The sequence below is a fragment of the Peromyscus maniculatus genome, chromosome 6 (assembly GCF_049852395.1).
Source record: "Peromyscus maniculatus bairdii isolate BWxNUB_F1_BW_parent chromosome 6, HU_Pman_BW_mat_3.1, whole genome shotgun sequence".
Lineage (NCBI taxonomy): Eukaryota > Metazoa > Chordata > Mammalia > Rodentia > Cricetidae > Peromyscus > Peromyscus maniculatus.
The window spans coordinates 8961378-8979959 of NC_134857.1; the positions used below are offsets into that span (position 1 = coordinate 8961378).

The 18582-nt window shown below is 40.4% G+C and overlaps 1 protein-coding gene across 4 annotated transcripts in view; it reads left to right on the forward strand.

The window, feature by feature from the left end:
- LOC102920155 (EGF-like and EMI domain-containing protein 1) overlaps positions 1-18582 on the forward strand; it is a 708148-nt gene that overhangs the window by 72697 nt on the left and 616869 nt on the right. For all 4 annotated transcript variants that reach the window (XR_013051998.1, XR_013051999.1, XM_016000520.3 and 1 more), the window contains exon 4: positions 1197-1301. Coding sequence is in view for 2 of the 4 variants with exons in the window: in XM_016000520.3 (XP_015856006.2) it covers positions 1197-1301 (105 nt within the window). In the remaining 2 variants the exon portion in view is untranslated. The remainder of the gene's footprint in view (positions 1-1196; positions 1302-18582) is intronic.

Consider the following 18582-nt stretch of genomic DNA (forward strand, 5'->3'; position numbering starts at 1 on the left):
CATGCATAACGTGGGAAAATGCATGTAAAAAGCCTTTCTGTTAATCATTTCGATGATAGGTTGCAGCTGAGGACCCATGAAAGCTGCTGTATGCTCTGTCTATGTGGAGGACAGTCGATTTAAAGGCACCAGGCTTTCCTTGACGTCCATCCCACTGCTCCGTTTGCCCCTTTCCTGCATCATCAAATTTGTAATCCACAGCTGATTCAAAAGTCCAGAGGGAAATCACTGTTCTAAATCTAGATGGGATTTCTCAACTTGGGCTTGTCATGATTAATTGCAGAGCTCTGGAGGCAGCTTCCTATTTCAGATGAGGTCTGCACTCTGTTCACAAACCTCTGGTGATGGGATTCCAGAACCTTCCGAGTCTGGTGTTTGGCAACCCTCTCACCAGGCTGTGAGAGATGACTCCGTTTAGTGAGCCCCTTTTCCTGCATTATGTGCCTATGGCGACTGTGAAGTCCCTCAGAGTCTAATCAATGCAGCACCATAGCACAGCACATCTCTCCCGCCTCTGTGTACCTTAGGGAGTTTGCCAGCATCCTGCCTCCTTTCTGCTCTTGAAATATATTAGGGAAGTTTTGTTGTAGGCTTCCTACATTAAGCAGGTACAGTGTCAAGTGCTGTGGGAAGACTGTGTTTACAGTCAGGCTACTGTGGCTGATTGGTTTAAGATCATGGAAAAGATCTGCCCACAATACCATTAGAACTATGTTATAAAGTCCAGGAAACTGACAGCTTTAAGTATTTATATTTATTGTTTAACAACTACCTGAGTTCTTTGCCTCTGGTTATATATTAGCATTTTGTTTGACTTTGTTGTTGTTGTAAAGACCGCTTTGACCACACAGTCACTTTCTCCATGCATATTCTTTATGCCAATACTTCTTCCCTCTCGATGTGAATACAACTAATCTGGTGTCTTGTTAAAGGGTAGATTTGTATTAACTAGGTCTAGAGGGGTTCTCAGAATTTGTGTTTCTGCAAAGTTTACAGGAATGCTCTTACAGATAATTCTGTAAGGCTTCAAATAGTCAGCCATTGTCTAGCAATGGCAATTTTCTATAACCTTCCTGTAGAGGGGCCAGTGGAAATTTCTAGATCATGTTATAGTACCTGCAAGATGCCTACTTACACTGATGATTTCCTTTCTTTCTCTCGGCTCCACCTATCCTTCCTTTGAACATACATTTTAGCTGTGTCTTCTCTGGGAACCCATTTCAGTGGAAGGCAGTGCTCAGATGGTGGTGATCATCGGTGCCTCTGCTCACAAGGGTTTCATGGACCCCACTGTCAATATGGTAAGTCACCAACCGGACCATTCTGTTACAATTTGGCACTGTCTGCCAGTTGTGTCCTGGTAGACTTATGGCGGGCTACCTCTCTGGGAATTGGTGAACACTGAAAATGAGTCACTAAGCAGAAATCCAGAACCATAGTGTAATAAACATCATAAAATATGCTTTGTGGTTTAGTTGTAAATCTCCACTGTAGAAGTTCAAAGGTCATTGCAAGAACAAGATGCTCTACTTTGTAAAGAAAGCATCAGATGTTAAGTCTCTCAAGGAGGATGGCGTGAAACTACCGCTATGGTATGGTATTCTGTGCGATCTCTGGGCTCCATAAATGAGCAGAATACAATCATCATGAACGTAATGTTAAGCAGTATTGACTAATCTTATACCTATTATCTTAAAAAAAATTGCAAAACCTGGAAGTCAAGACTTGAGTGACTCTCAAAGCGTCAACACTCACTGGACATGTATATATAAGATTTTCATGTGTGAGGAGTTTTCAAATGACCAATGATTTATCCTTGACTGCAGAATGAAACTTCACTTAAAGCAATTGGTATGTGTGCCTTCTTGTGTCTACTGCTTGGCTTCTTAAAAGTGCATCTGTGAAATTTCTGAGGTCCCGGCACTCATGTGTTTTTTTCTCTTCCACACTTGTGGTTAAGGACAGTGCTCCCATCTCCCATGGGTCCCTTCAGAGATGTTCTTGTAAATGAATTCCCAAATTCTTTTCTAAGTTGCCTTTTAAAAATATATGAATTAAGATAAAGCTGATGTTCAGTGATCTCACACTTGGACCACAGGACTGATTTGGAGACAGGGATCGGTGGAGGCTTTGGAGCTCCAGCATGTATCTTTACTATTTCCCAATGTTTTAGAAAAACAACAACAACAAAAAATTCACACATGGATCCATTCTTTGACTTTAAATAAAGTAAAAGTTTTCAACTAAATTGGAACTAAAGGTTTCCTTATTTTGACCCATAATTTTGGTGGGGAATTACAGATGTTATTAGTTCATCAAGAGTTTTTCTTTAAAAACCATAATTAGGCTGGGCGGTGGTGGCGCACGCCTTTAATCCCAGCACTCGGGAGGCAGAGCCAGGCGGATCTCCGTGAGTTCGAGGCCAGCCTGGGCTACCAAGTGAGCTCCAGGAAAGGCGCAAAGCTACGCAGAGAAACCCTGTCTCGAAAAACCAAAAAAAAAAACAAAAAAAAAAACCATAATTAGTTATTAATTTATAAATGCATTGTTTTGCGGAGCAAATCTTGCAGGACATCAGATCCCAGAGGACAAAGATAACAAAAGAGAATGTGGTAAAGATATAATGTCCCAGTTATACCTGGACTAATTTATTCTTTATCTTTTACACCAGTACTTGAATATTTTGATTATTCTAACTTACCAGCTGCCATACACCAAAGTAATTACGGTGCTCTCTGAAATTCAAGCAGTCAAAATTTTCATTTTTGTAGTTTTGGCTTGGTGAAAATACTGGATAATTTCAAACATAGGAAGAAAGATTGTCTTTTGCACAAGCTTGTCTGTGCACCATGACGTCTCCAGAGCCAGGGGATAAAACATCAACACAGAAAATTCCTGTCAGGAGTCCCTGCTGCTCCCAACAGCACCACTGTCCGGACTACTTCCCTTACACGCTAACACTGTTCCTCTCCTGCTGTAGGACTCTTGGTGAATTTTAAAAGGAATCAACAAACCCTGAGGGGCTAGGTCCCACAGAGTGGATGTTTAGACTTCTGCATGGGCTGTATTTCCCCCATCAAAATGAGGCACTCCTAACTGTATAAACTAAGGTGGTTTTCATGGAGAAATTTTGAAGACTTTCTAGGAAATCAAGCAGTTGAGGAACAGGTGGAGAACCCCATTGAGAAGAAATAACACTAGCTGAGTTTTAAAAGATGAGAAGCTCAAATTGACAAAAGCTCTTTGTAAAATGTAGCGAACAGGACAAAGCCCACTAGGCAGGCTGATTATAGCCTGGAGAGGCAGGCTCATCCCTAATGCTTCTCTAGGGGCTGGAGTTCTTATGTGTGGCATCTGCCCCCCTGTTGCTGGAAGTTTTCCTGGTCCCGCCCAACTCTCATGGCCCCATGGTCCTGAAGCTGCTCAGACCCAAATTAACACACTTAGGCTTATATTATTTTTAAACTATGGCCATGGCAGACTTCTTGCTAGCTAACTCTTATATCTTAAGTTAATCCATTTCTATAAATCTGTATTTTGCCATGTGGCTTGTGGCTTACCAGTATCTTTACATCTTGCTCCTGCTGGCGGTGGCTAGCAGTGTCTCCCTGCTCTGTCCTCTTCCTTCCTCTCCCTCTCCAGTTAGAATGTCCCACCTATCCCTATTCTGCCTCATCATTGGCCAAACAGCTTGATTTATCAACCAATCAGAACAACACTTATTCACAGCATACAGAACGACATCCCCATCACCCCCACATATATATGCATATATGTTACAGTAAAATAATTTTAATGTTGTATTTGAAATTATATATAAGAAATCACTCAGATGTTGAAACATTGAAAACATTCCAATTATTACAAAGCCCCAGTCAATGTAATACAGCAAACTAAAACTATAAAGAACTGCTGCTGCCTGCAGATAACCATGATGGGCATCCCCATACACATTTATGTTCACACAGATATGAAAATGTATACATGTGGGATCATATTACACACAGGATCTTAGTGAAGGCCCTTCTGGTTTTCCCATCTCTTCTTTCTTCCCATCTAACGTGTTCTCCTTCATTGTCTGCTGTTGAACCCTTATTGTGTCTTTTCCTGGGCTTCCTGACTCGCACACAGCCAGCTGTGTCTAGTACATCAGTATACCACACAATTTTGAGTAAGTATTGGGTGATAAACACTTGTTCCAAATTTTATCCTAGTTTTTGGTACAATAATCAGGCTTGTGATAATATTGTGCTTTACATTTTGTGAAGAATGTCCCAGCTGTGGGATTGTTGGGGTCAATGACTATGTTCAGTTAAAATTTTTGTATACTTGAGGATCAGTGTGTGTGTGTGTGTGTGTGTGTGTGTGTGTGTGTGTGTGTGTGTGTTTGTGGGTTAAAATTGTGATAAGTCTTATTTATTTATTTTTGACATTGACTTTTAAGAGAATCCTCACATCTTCACTCAGAATCAAAGATGTGATGCCTATCTCAGATCATTAGGGTCACTGTAAAATGAGTTTGTAGCCTGGAGTGAAGTTGGTGTTATCAATGTGTATGGGAAGAGAGAACTCTGAAAATAAGCCACTTGGCCTTTATAAAATGGAGAAAAGACTGTAGTCCTAGCGAGAGTGGGAACATGCTAATAAGTGAGAACAACACTTGAAGTTAATAATGATTCTAAAATTGCTGATCTACTTAACTCATTTGAAAAAAATCTGGCTCTCATAAAGCAAATGAAGAAAATGAATTTGGACAATTAGGAAGCAATGAAGAGCTTTCTGAAATAACTATTGATTAAAGAAATCAAAAGGAATACTTTGAAGATTTGAACACATGCAAATCAAACTAGATCCTGGTAGTGAAGTTTACTCTCTTTGAAATTTTATGGCTTCAGAGAGAACTGGGAGTTACAGGAACTGAGTAATTTCACACACAAAGTCACACCTCATTTCCACATCACTACCCTCTTCCTTTTCTCTGGGTCAGAAGTCAAGCAAAATGATAATGTGACTAACATAGGCTTCTAAGTGTCCTTATTTTCTATGCATATATTTCTTTATTCACTCTGTCTGTCAATCAGCCTTCTATCAAGTCTCCCACTTAGTAAATATTTATATAACAGACTGTGCACTAGATATTTCAGAGGAGAAAACAAATGGTTTAGTTTTAGTCTGGTGGGAAATAGAGAGCAGAAAACCTATGACTATTATGCAGCTCACCATTGCCATGACGGAGGATGGTTCTGTCCTAAGAGAAAGAGGCGGCTGTTCATCTATGTCATACCAGAAGGAGAGGAAAGGTTTCTCAAAAATGCTTGTAAGTACAAAATACAACCAGTTCTTAAAGATAAACAGAATAATCATATGAGATTTGGTAGAGATATTAGTATGTTTTCCACAGACATAAGAAGCATAAGCCACAGTTCTCTTGGCTACAGAAAGTGGTGCACAAGAAGCAGCCAAATCAGGCCACTAACTTACAGCCAAACCTGGTGTGTTCGGACTTTAAATACAGAGAACTAACCGATGAAATTCTTCATAATTCTATAATTCTATTGCCAAATTCAGTTTCTGAACAATACAGTCCTGTGGTTGAGGATTGGTTGATTTATTGATTGATTCCTGCCCCCCCCCCCCGCATGTAGTATGTATGTTAATGTACATGCATGTGAACATATGGAGGCCAGAAGAGGGCGTCTGGATATCTTCTTTCTTCTTTTACTTCCATGAGGCAGGATCTCTTCCTGGACCTGGTGCCTCCCTTTTCTCAGCTAGACTTGAACCTGGTAAGTCCCAGCACTCCTGTATCGACCCTTTCAGAACTGGGTTTATAGCTTGTATGGGAGGCCTGGATTTTTCCTCAGGTCTGAAATCCCAATTCCCATTCTCGGGATTCTGCAGTTAGGACTCTTAACTGCTGGGCCGTCTTCCCAGTCCAAGTTGGGGTGTCTTGAACATGCAGCATCACTGGTTGTTTCTCCATTTCCGGTACTTACAGAAGAAGTCACAGATTTTTTTTTTTTGCCATCTTTAAATGTGGTGTTTAGATATATTAAACATAAGAAGTTTTTGGAATGATGTCTGGGAAGTTCTCAGGCAGTTTGAGGCTGAGGCTGGGCCTCATTGTTGACTAGCTGTTACTGTCTTGGAGAAGGTGTTTACATTTCCAACCTCACAGCATTATCATTTTTAAAGAGAAAAATAAAAACTTCAACTTTCCTGAGTTCCAACAGTGTTCCCACAGTATTTTCAGAATTTTATATATACATTAAATTACCAGTGATGTAAAGGTTATGGAATAACTATTCTTACCTCACCTTTGTGTATTATGGAGTCATAGAGACTGGTCTAAGAGCAAATAGCAAAGATGTAGGACACATGACGTCCATACGTACTATATTCTGGTCTCAGAGTTTGTGAGCTTAACCTGGAAGCTGGGATGCCCTTCTGACAGTGTTAAGTGTGGCTGTGTGGTGCGATGCATGTCAGGTTGTTATTTGTGAGAGGCCTAAGGGATAAAGTGTGTGATTTATATGCTAAAAAGCAGCGTCCAAGCTGTACTACTTCCTACTTGCTGTAGATGCCCCGAGGATCCTAGAGGGGGAGCTCTCATGAGAGGGAGAAAGGCTCCAGCTGTTTCAGTTACCCCACTGGGGAATCTGAGCAAATCTCAGAGAAGACTGAGTCACAGGTACAGCTGACCATGAGGCAGGGTCCAGCCAATGAGCTGTATTGACTGTGTGTAATACTGATGGATAGAAAGCTGGGCTGAAGGGATTTCTTAAGAACACTATTTATTTGAGCCGTGCTGTAGGTTGAATTATGTCCCCCATTGGCACATTTCCTATATTCAAGTCCTAAATCCAAGTACATGATAATGTGATTTTTTTTTTTTTTTTTTTTTTTGAGACGGGGTTTCTCTGTGTAGTGCCTGTCCTAGATTAGGCTGGCCTCAAACTCACAGAGATCTGCCTGGCTCTGCCTCCTGAATGCTGGGATAAAAGGTGTGTGCCATCACCGCCCAGCTTATAATGGGATCTTATTTTGATAGAGGCTTGCTACAGATACAATTAAGTAAGATGAGTTCATACTGAACCTAGTATGACTGGCAACCTTCTAAAGAGGGAACATTTGAATCAGGTGCATGCACCCAGGGAGACCATCATAAGAAAATAAAGACTGATCAAAACAATGGTTGTATATGCCAAGAAATACCAAACATTTCCAACAAATGTCCAGAAGTGAGACTTACCTTCATAGCCCTTAGGAGGCAATATGCTGGTCTCCAAGTTCTAACCCCAACGCTTGTGCCATGTATGTGAAATATGTTTTCAGTTAACCCTCAGGCTGTCCGCACATGGCATTATTTTTCTGATTTTACAGAGCAAAGCCCTGGGATTTGTTTTTGCTGCTTAAGCAGCTCAGCTTGTGGTATTGTGTTGCTGCAGCATTGCAAAGCAGCATGGGAATCGCGGCAAACATGGCCCCTTCATCTTCTGCTTCATTTCAGCAGTTGGCCGACTGTAACAGGGCAAAGGGGAACGTGGCAGGGGGTTATGAAGAACAAGTCCTGCTAAAGGAAGTGGGTGGCTTATTTTAATTGAATTATAAAATCAGTCTGGGAAGGTGATTTTGGAAAAGAATGGAAAAAATCATTCATTTAAAACACTTCAAAATGCCACACTTAAATGAGCATTGCTAGCAGATGTTACAGAATGAAGTAATGACAGGTTATATTGTGGAGATAAATTGACATACAGTCTTAAGATGAGCCAGCAGTTTACACTGGTAAAAATCTGTGCTTATTTTGTTTGTTAAGTAAAGATGGCTTGTCTTAGAGCCCTAAGCTCTCAGCAAAGAATGGACTCATCTGCACTGAAGTTACCACAGTCTTCATTCTATAACTAGACAGAGGCTGGACAACACGGACAGCCATGGGGATGTATGGTAGAGGAACTGGGTAAAATGTTTCTGAGGGTAGTAAATTAAGATCTGGTGTCCTTCCATGTGCTCAGGAGAAGAAGCTGCTGTCTGGACTCCATGCATGGGGTTTACTATCCTAACGTGATTTGGAAATCAAAGCTTTGGAAGAACGTTGCTGTGCACCCTTGAGGATGTGCTTTCCATAGCCATTGTTAGCGATCATAAGCCACAGTTGAAAAGAGGCTGCACTGTAATTACTTGATATTTGCAAATATGACAGTCTCAGGGGAGAATACACAGCACCATCCAGGGTTATTTGATTCCACAGGGTGTAATTAGTGATGAAGTAGAATGTGGTGAATGTTGATAATAATGACAATTATGGGTAACCCAGAAGCCATGCTTTTTTATGAGCTATGCTGTGTGCTTTATACATCTGTGCTTGTTGGAAATGCTCACAATCCTGTGTCTTTAGTATTCTTATTTTACCGATAACACAGATCTTCACACTTTCTGTTGCTGAAAACACAATACTAGTGATTGGTAAATTATTTTTTTTAAAGGAGTTTTCTTTGGATTCATGGTTCTGGTTCAAGAGTGAGGGGCCATGTCTGGTGATAACCATCTTACTTGAAGATAGCACAGAGCATCATGTGTAGATATAAAGAGTATGAGAAATGTATCCACTAAACTGGCCAATTCATTAACCCAGTGGTGTCTTAATTTATTACACATATGGGTGTGTCAGTCCATTCACCAGACCAGATTCAGAATCAGTTTTTCAAAGATCCAAATGGTTCCATCTCTTAATATCTCATAATGAAGAGTTCAGCATGAGTTTAGGGGGAGACAATCCTGTATGGTTTGCATATGAAGTGTCTCTCAAAGAACTCAATTGTTGAAGGCATGCTTCCAAGCTAGTGGTGCCTTGGTAATGAGTTCACAACTGAATGAATATCAGATACCCCTATTTCATTTTTAGTGTTTAATCCTGGAACCATGCTGGGCAACAACGTTTCTGTAAAAGTATGAGATGAATTATTGTGTTCACTTGAGTTTTGCTCACTGTACAGACGTATGTTGACGTGTGTTATTGAAAAGTATACATTGTTCTTATAGAAACATGAAAACAAAGGCTAATAATGGAATGAATGGTGTTCTCTGAAACAGATTCAAACTGACACGGGACGCAGGTCATGGTGGGAGGTACGGCAATGAGAGGGAATGTCATACCCAGTCCACACTGTTGCCAAGCTGGACAGGACAGATCACAGCTGTTGGATACGCAGTGCCACAAAAGATGGAGATGGGGAAGTTTATGTGAAAATATGTCTTTACATGATACAGCAATATGATGAAAGGATACAGCATTCCAAAGTGAAAGAAAATGTCAGACCATGAAGGCAGCCAAACCCTACATAACCATTTTTTCTCAGTTTCTTCTTGCAATCAAGTTGTGTATTTTTGCTTTATCACATATTAAATCAAGCTCACTTTAGTGAATCAGGTACAAAATAAGATGAAAATGTTCTTTTTAATATATTAACTGGAACTTAAATACCGTATTTTATTTTTTAAGAATATTTTTGTTATTCACAATTTCATGCAAGAATACAATGTATCTTGAGGGTATCTACATCTATCTATCTGTCTATCTGTCTATCTATCTATCTATCTATCTATCTATCATCTATCTATCTATCTATCATCTATCCATCCATCCATCCATCCATCGATCCATCCATCCATCCATCCATCCATTTTATGTATATGGGGATTACTATGTGCATGCCTGGTGCCTGAGGAGCCAGAAGAAGGAATCAGATCCCCTGGAAGTAGATCACAGATGGTTGGTTATGAGCTGTCATATGGGTGCTACGAACTGACTCTGGGTCCCCTGCAAAAGTACCAAGTCTTCCTAACGGTTGAGCCATATCTCTAGTCTCCCTCTCATATTTTCTTGAGAACACAATGGGTGTGATTTGAAAAGAGAACTGAGTAAAGCAAAGAAAACATGTTTTATTGCACAAATCAACCCTCCACATTCACTGCTCTTTGGGAGAGTGCATCTGAGTTAGAAATGCATAAGTTTCCATAAGTCTGTGTGGTAGGGGGAGACTTTGTTCAAGTTCAGATATTTCTGAGGATAATGAATGAGAAGTGCACTAACAGCACTTGGTTTGGTTAGACAGTTTATGCCTGGCTCTTTTTAAAAACCATACATTCCGTGTATAGCAGGAAAGCCTGGTCATGCCGTTCTGTGGAACTGAGTGTCCAGTCCTCTCTCTTAGAAGCTCGGCTGCTTAGTGTTAGAGAGTAGGGTATTCAGTCATTAAAGCCCTCATGTGATTAGAATATTTTGTGTTGGGTAAAGAAGAAAGGCTTCCTTCAGTATTTTCTGCCTTCAGGTGTGTCTGTCGTTTTTGAGGACAAAGATGGTATGTAGGAGGCCGAAGTTGGTGTGTTTGCTACCTTCTTGATATTCCTCAGATAGGAGAATCTTGCAAATCAGCTAACTTAGGTGTGATTATTGGTAGATTTCCTGAGAGGTAAGAGTAGAAGATGGAGAGAAGCCTAAAGAAGATAGCCAGAAGTTGGGTCTGAATTGGATTAGGGGGGGAGTACCGTGACATTGAGAGAAGTGAGACATTCACTGATACTAAAGGTGTGTAGTCTGTGTTAAGGCTAAGATCTTTTTGATAAGAAGTTGCAGGTGCCATCTCTCTTTTTCATTTGTACAATGATTTTTCAGTACTCCAGGCAGAGGTCAAGCAAATACAGTGCTAAATGCATAGGATGTAACTTATTATCATTATATTTAAAAATATGAGCAGAACACTCTGCTTTGTGTACTATATTTCTCAATGTCTATTTTCTGGATCACCTCCTCTTTTGTATTTTAAGCCATGGAAGATGGATTGAAGCTTCTGTGTTTAGCTAAGCTTGTGAAGTATGAGTTATGTGGCTCCTAATAGCGTCCTCTTTTGGTGGACTTTTCAGAGCCTCCAATGTGCTAGTGTGATCTGTGGTTCATGGAAGGGCATGTAGATTCTTATGTACTCAAAAGGACTATATATGTATATATTTGCATATATATGCACATAACTACAATTAATGAAAAAATTGGCCATGGATTTGAAAGAGATAAAGGGGATTTATGGGAGGATTTGGAAGGAGGAAAGGGAGGAATGAGGAAATGATGTAATTATATTAATCTCAAAAATAAAAGAAAAACAGGTAGGCATAAAGCATTTTAATGGAACTATTTTGAAGCATTATTATTTTGTGTAGAACATTCTTCCTTTCAAGAAATAACATATACACACATGAAGAAAGAGACAGGGAGAGATAGATAGATAGATAGATAGATAGATAGATAGATAGATAATAGATAGATAGATAGATAGAGCAAGCTACTTTTTCCAATGTGTTCAGATAATGAAATATTCATATAGTAGTGAAAAAACAAACAAAGTGCTTTCCCATTTATTACCTCTTTCAAGATCCTACCCACTGTATGGAAGAGTTCATATTATTACTCTTATTTCATATATATATATATTTATATCATAAATATATTTCATAATATTCATATTATCAAATTAGAGTCAAAACAACAGAGACACAGAAAGCATAACTGAATTGCCCAAGTTGCATTTATTAGCAGCTAAGCCAATATATCAAACAGGTTTTTAACTCTCCCATTTTAGGTTACTGGTTACTATCCCACAGGTAAATGGGGATGATTAGGGATCGCAGTAGTTAGGTCTTGTGTGCCCCCCCTTTCTTTGCTATTGTGTATCCTGGAAGGGTCAGCGTAGTTGGGAAACAGAAGTTCCATGCTGTTCTCTAGGAGATGTGACCAAATACCACACAGCCCAAGTAGGGAACTCACAACAGACCAAAGTACAGATAACCACCAATGAATTTTATTGGGGTCCTTTAGAGGAGCAGAAATGATCCCTCCAAAGAGCTGCAATACTAAAGTCTTGTCCCAGCATGGGTGATGGCTCATGAAGGCTGGAAATGTGGAACACACTGCACATCCAGGCAGCTCAACAGGCTGGAGAGCATCTTGTCCTCATAGCTCAGTTGGTCTGCACCTCTTCCAGATATCTAGGCTGGCTTCTGCTTCTTGCAGGCTGCTTGGCTTTTCGAGAGTGTCTCTCAGCAGTCCCAGATTGTATGTGCTTAAGAGGGGAGGAGCTAACTGTCAGTTTCAGGGACTTCCTGAAACTTTGGAGGACACTTGGTATTCTGTGAGCTTTCCTGTAGGATGGACTCTTTCACCTCTCTTAGAACATCCCATTATTCACTCCACCCCTAGTAAGATGGAATGTTTGAATTCCAGAGGAAACTGCTATTTACAAGTCACCTTTTCTCTTTCCCCAATCAGATTATTTCCATTGGTTCTCCCAATAAACACCTTTAAACAAATAATTCATAGATGCTACTGGACTTTTACTGGGAACACAGAGGTTAATGGTGATAGAGGTCTGGTTGTGCAGTCAGCAGACAGTTGATGATGCAGGATTTGGGAGTGTTGAGGACTGCCTCTAGGGGTACTGTGAAGACTTGTCTTCATGTATTCGTCCTGAGGCTAAAAAATGTCTGTGCCTTTCCCCTCAAAGGCAAGTACTTGAACTTGGTGGTAGTCCTGTCTTCACTATTGCCTCTCTTTATATGTCCTGGTCTCAGTTGTTGCCACGTGTATCTCCAGCTTGTACTAAATCTTGATGTCCATTTTTTTTAAAACTAGGAACCATATTGCATTCCACACCCTCTTCTACAGCCTTGCCTCCACATATTCACAGATAGACTAGCTTTATCATCCTCTGTTTTAATAAATATCTCTTGACCTTCCAAATAGCAAAGGCCATAGGTACATCCATAATGAGGAAATAAGGCAGAGGTAAGTGCTCCAAATCAAAGATTTAAGAGAAACTAACGACATGTGTTAAAGAAATTAACTTTATTCAAGAGTGTTCTGCCCTTTGACTTCGGTGTCTGGGAGGTTTTCTTTAAGGCCTTAAAATGATAGCTTTGTCTCTCTTGCTGAAGACCTTAGGTTACCAGAGAAGCTAACCATATAAGAAGGCCGAGTCTTGCCACACACCCAACTTGTCTTAAGGTTCTTAGTCCACCATAAAGACTGACAGTGTAACTGAACTGAGGATAGGGCCTTTGGGTGACCATCAGAAGGCCCTAGAGCCTCAAGCCCACTCTGTGGACAGTTAGAATCACCATTCTAGATAGTGGATCCCCAGCACTATCCAGTGGGGGCTTGAGTGAGCTGTGCTGCTGGTGGGAGTCTATGCAATTGATGGTGACAGTTCCAAGAGGCTGGTGTATTAGCACTACAGGGAAATGACAACAGAAGCTTCTTCTCTTCTGGAACTTCTCCACACTCTGTCCTGTGCATGGCTCCCCTGGCTAGTTTCAATACAACAGTTTCCGGTGAATTCCATGAGTCCTTACAGCAAATTATTAAATTTGAGAGTGGTTTTGGGAACTCCCTGGCCACATCTGCAGTTGTTCTAGGGGCTGAGAATGGCATCCTGTAGAGACTCTTCACTGTAATGCCTCAGTGGCTTTGAACTTTCACAGAAGGGAAGCCTCCTTTCTTCAAGAGTAAAGTGCTTTGGGTATCTGCACTGCTTTCTTGTGACCGTGAGACACAGAGACAATGCAGCAGTGCAGCATTGTGCTCAGTGTGCAGATGGGGACGGAATAGGTGTTTCCTCATCGCTGGTGAAGAACAATGGTGTCTGGACTCCCTATGTGGGCTGAACGTAATAACTTAACACACCCATTTATTGAATCAGATGGCAAACCACAGAAGGCAAGTGCAAAAATAACATTATTATAATCTGTTGGAGCTGAACAATGCTGGAGACTGGGGACATGGAGGAGGAGGAAAATAAAGCGCATGGTACCCAAAGTTTTAAGAGCCTGCCTGCATTTGTGGAAACATTTGTTGAAGTTGTTGGAATGATTTAAAAATAGTTTCAAAGACTGCATGCTAAAGAATATTTAACTGAGGGTGTAGTTATGTAACTTAACTAGGTACTGTTTTTCCCATTTCTGCAGAAAGGATGTTATATTTTGATGTGTTGTAAGTTGTGGTGACCTGTGCTTAGCTTTCACTTATCACAAATAATCTTTTCCAGGATCATGCATTTGCTACAATGTTGAAATACTTCTGTTATGTCTAACCTTGGAGAAGGGTCAAAACAAATCTGTGCTTTAAGTAAGAATAATTAAGCTGCCTGAAGAATGTGTCAAGAATATTGAAGAGAAAAAAGTTTTCCTTGTAGCCCATGGCCAGTCTCTTCTGTTTCCTTGTTGGCACTGTGGAGCTGGGGAAGCTGGCAGAGGTCCTTGTCAACATGCTCTTGAAGGTTGAAAATATTTGAAAAAATGAATAAAGGTGTTTTCATTCTATTTATGACCTCAATAATATAGCCTGACAACTATTTCTATAATATCTAAATTATATTAGGTATTCTAAGTAGTCTAGGCATCATTTAAAGGTCATGCATGGGAAGAGGTGCGCAGTTAATGTGAAAATTGTGTTTCATTGTACACAGTGATCAAGAGCATGGCCGTTTTGGTATCCTTGGAGTGACACTCTAGTACCAAGCTCCCTAGAAGACCAAAGGAAGGCTGTATTATTCAACTTAGTCCCCATGTGAGTAAAGACTGGGAATACATGTGACTATAGCCCTTGACTTATTCCTATGCGGAAAGAATGAAATATTCATGTACGATATTAGCTATGGTAATTTATACTTACCCAGAATCAAAAACATTCAGGCAAAGCTTGAATACCTCAGTCATATAAACAGCATTTGATTGTGAGTTAGAGAACTTCCCAAGACTAGTGAGATAAAGACATTTTCATGGTTAACTTAGAGAATTGTGGGGAAGCCATCGATAGAGGAAACCCTGATGCAAATGGTGTCAGAAAAGGAGTAAGATAGATATTAAAAAAGGGGAAGCAAATCAGATGACTGATTCAAACTGAAAGATACGGATGGAAATGAAAATAAAGACGTGTACTGGGCAGCTCTGAGAAAATGTAATTCAAAGTCCTCTCTGCTTTCATTTAGAGATCTCCCTTTTTGACTATGGTACAATACAAGGAGAAAAACAACTTTTTCCATGAGTGTAACTTGAACAATTTTCTTCCCGACAAGCCATGATTAAAATGTTATATATGCATTAGGATGACAAATGTCCTGTTTTTGACTGAAGAATGTATTTCTACAGTCAATCAACGAATAAGTTATTGAAATAACAGAAAAATAAAGGCTGAGCAAATGTGATAGTTTAGACACGAAATTATAGATAGTGGCTTGCATAATTTGGTCATTTATGTGTTGCAGAAGAATAAAGAAGGCTTTCATTAAGTAGAAAAAAAATAAACCAGGGATGGAGTGTTAGACACTGAAATGATGGCATTTGCACTGAGCATGGCTCTGTTATTCTTCTCAAGGTTTTATATATTCCTTCAATTATTCTGCAAATTGCCATGCAGACACTTCACTATGCATTTTGGCCACATAAGTAATTTTCTTAATAGTTGAGAAATTTTAAATGGAATGATCAAGTACTTTCTAAAGCTTTAAGCCACCAATATTTCATTGCCTTTAAAATATTTTGAACTCTTTGTGAGATGTATGTCATCTAAACCTCACATTTTCCAGAAAATAAGAATTTCTGAACCTGTTCTGAGTCTGTGATATCTAAGTACAGAAGAATAGTAAAGGATTAAGTTAGAGAAACAACAGAACACGTGTCACATGACTCCCGTCCCTCAGCTCCAAGAACAGTGTGCTGGAAGTTTCTCTGTTTAGAGATAGACTGTCCTATTTCCTTACACTGTGCAGAGTGTCCTCAGTTAGCCCTTTCATCCTGGAGGAATTAGCCAGGTTGGGCAAAACAGAAACCTCCAAGAGATTTTTCTTGTGGCTTCTGCACTGTAGTCCTTCTGGCTCCCACAGTGTCTTCTGTGAAATGCTGTCTATGGAATCAGCCAGGGATTGTGGGTGAGACTCGGTGTTCTCACTGATGGTGCACTTTTGAGACCACCTGTGCACATTATAAGTGTACAAGACCCTGCCCCTGGCTACACAGAAGACAGAGACAATGAAAAAATATGTGCAGTCTCAATTTAAAAGGCTTACTCAATGTGGCTACTACTTTGTCTGTTTCTCTTCCCTCCCTCCCTCCCTCCCTCCCTCCCTCCCTCCCTCCCTCCCTCCCTCCCTCCCTCCCTCCCTCTCTCCCTCCTTCCTTCCTTTCTTTTTTTCTTTTACCTTCTTGGTGTGTAGGGATTTGTATGGATATGTTTCTAGCTCTTACATTTAAACCCCCCCTTTGTGTATGTATGTGTGTGTGGTATTCATGAGCATAGGTCTGCATGTTTACATGTGTGTAGTCACATGGATATGGCAGTGCATGTGCATGTTTAGCAAAGGGAGGAAGGCCAGAATGTGACAGTGTTGACTCCGGTATCTTCCTGCATAACTCTTTGCCTGACATGTTGAAAAATGGTCTCTTTCTGAATCTAGAGCTCACCATTTTGGTTTGCTTGGGTAGGCTGGATAGCCAGCTTGCTCCAAGGATTGTCTGTCCCTGCCTCCTGTTCTCTGTAATGACAGGTGGGCTGTCACACTTACCTGGCTTTACAAGTGTTCTGGAGATCCTTGTACGTATATGACAAGTGCTTTTGTTTTAACCATTTCAGTATTTATTTATTTTCCATGGCATTGACTCCTACCACACTTTAAAATTCTGATCAGGATGAAGTTTCCATTCATTAAAGGTATACAACTAGATTGTGGATGACCACGTGGTAGGATTTGCATAAAGGAGATTGTAAAGTTAGAATGAATAGTATAGGGTAAAAAAAAAAAAAAACAAACAAACTATTAAGACCACTTCAAAGTCTCAGGTTCTGTGATTTCTGGATGGCAATTCTGAAGCCAGGACAGAATCTAAGCTCCTTTGTTTTTGGCCCCCAGCAAGGGACCTGAAACCAACTGAGTTTTAAATGCATGCACTGAATGAACGGACTTAGTGGATTAATCAGGATTTCACTTAGCTGTCACTGATTATTATACGGCTTTAAATCTGAGACTGCACAGTTGTGTTTAAAAGTTAGACTTCTTTTTCTGTGAGTCGTCATGTCGGGAATGGGTCATTGTCTCTATGAAAACTGCTGTGTGGCTTTGGCTGTCTGTTCGGCTCACTAGGCTTTTCCCATGGACAGATTCCTGTTTATGTCACACCACATAACTCAATCAATCACATAATCTTCTGAGAAAACAAACTTTTCATCAAATAAAACAGTCGTAGCAGCCCATCACTCACATTGGCATATGTTTTTAAAGATACAAAGCTCCAGGGGCGTTGGTAACAATGAAATATAAATATTTAGCTTCAAATTAAATGTCATCACTAAAATTCAGAGGCAGCTAATCACTGCCTAATCCCACTCCTGTATCCTCCCAGGGATTAAGACACCAACTCATTCCAAAATGTATTTGGCCCTAACAGTCTTCCCAGCTGCATCCACGGTGCCTCAACGCTTAGGGCCTCCGAAGCAACTTGGGCATCAAAGGTTTTATTCCACTCTTTGATCATTCTCTTCAGGTTAGACCTTTTTCTGCCTGCTTGCAATTTCTCAAAGAGAAAGCATTAATAATTTGCCATCGGAAGACTTGCAATTTTGTTGTCTTATTTCTTTATCTATTCTGCACCTTTCCCCTTCCTCCTCACAAGGTGAAACAGCCCATTTGACACCATGTTCTGTCAGAAGCTAAGAGGGGGTCACAGAAGCACCCCTCTGGCTGTCTCTAGCATCCTGTGCCCACCCCCCTCCATAGTTTTCTCATGCCTCTAACCTGCTTCTCTTGCCAGATTCCTGACTTCTCATTACCAGCTGTTGTGAGGTCACTTTGCACCAAATTAAGACCTCTTTGAGATAATTCTGGGCAGTCTCATAGCATTGGCCAAAGGCAATTTTAAGCCAAAATTTTTTAAGCCAAAAAGCTCTCTTTATACATTCAATTCTCCTCTTGCCTATAGGTATTTAGGTAGAATATACTTTAGTTTTAAAATGTAGATTCCACATACCATTAAGCAATAGTTCTGGATGATCTATCTACTGTATGGACTGAAGGTCTGTCTGTTATTGGCCCGCCCAGAGTCCCTGGCACTCACTGTTCTTATCTCTGACTGTAGGGAAACTATTGGCTAACAGATGTGAGGTGCACTCCAGGCCTGTGCTGCTCCTGTTCTCCATTGCTGATCGAGGTCCTTAGATGGAAGTTTGACAATAAGTTCTTTTTTTTTTTTTTCCCACATTGGCTTATTTTAGCGTCTAACTGGTGGGATGCAAATCTCCCTATCTAATCTCCTTAGGATGAATTTGCCTTTGATGTGGTTGTTTCCTGGAGTAGAGCTGCCGCCTTCTCATTATGTCTTCTAGCATACCAGTATGTGGGGAGACATTTTCATTTCCTGTGCTTGCTTGACAGAGAGGGACTGAACTGCCTGATGCCCCTGCTTGATAATCACTCACAAACACCTGTGTGCACTGAGTGTTCTTGTCTGTGTCTTCAGGCGTAAACCGTGGGAAAACCTCTTCGT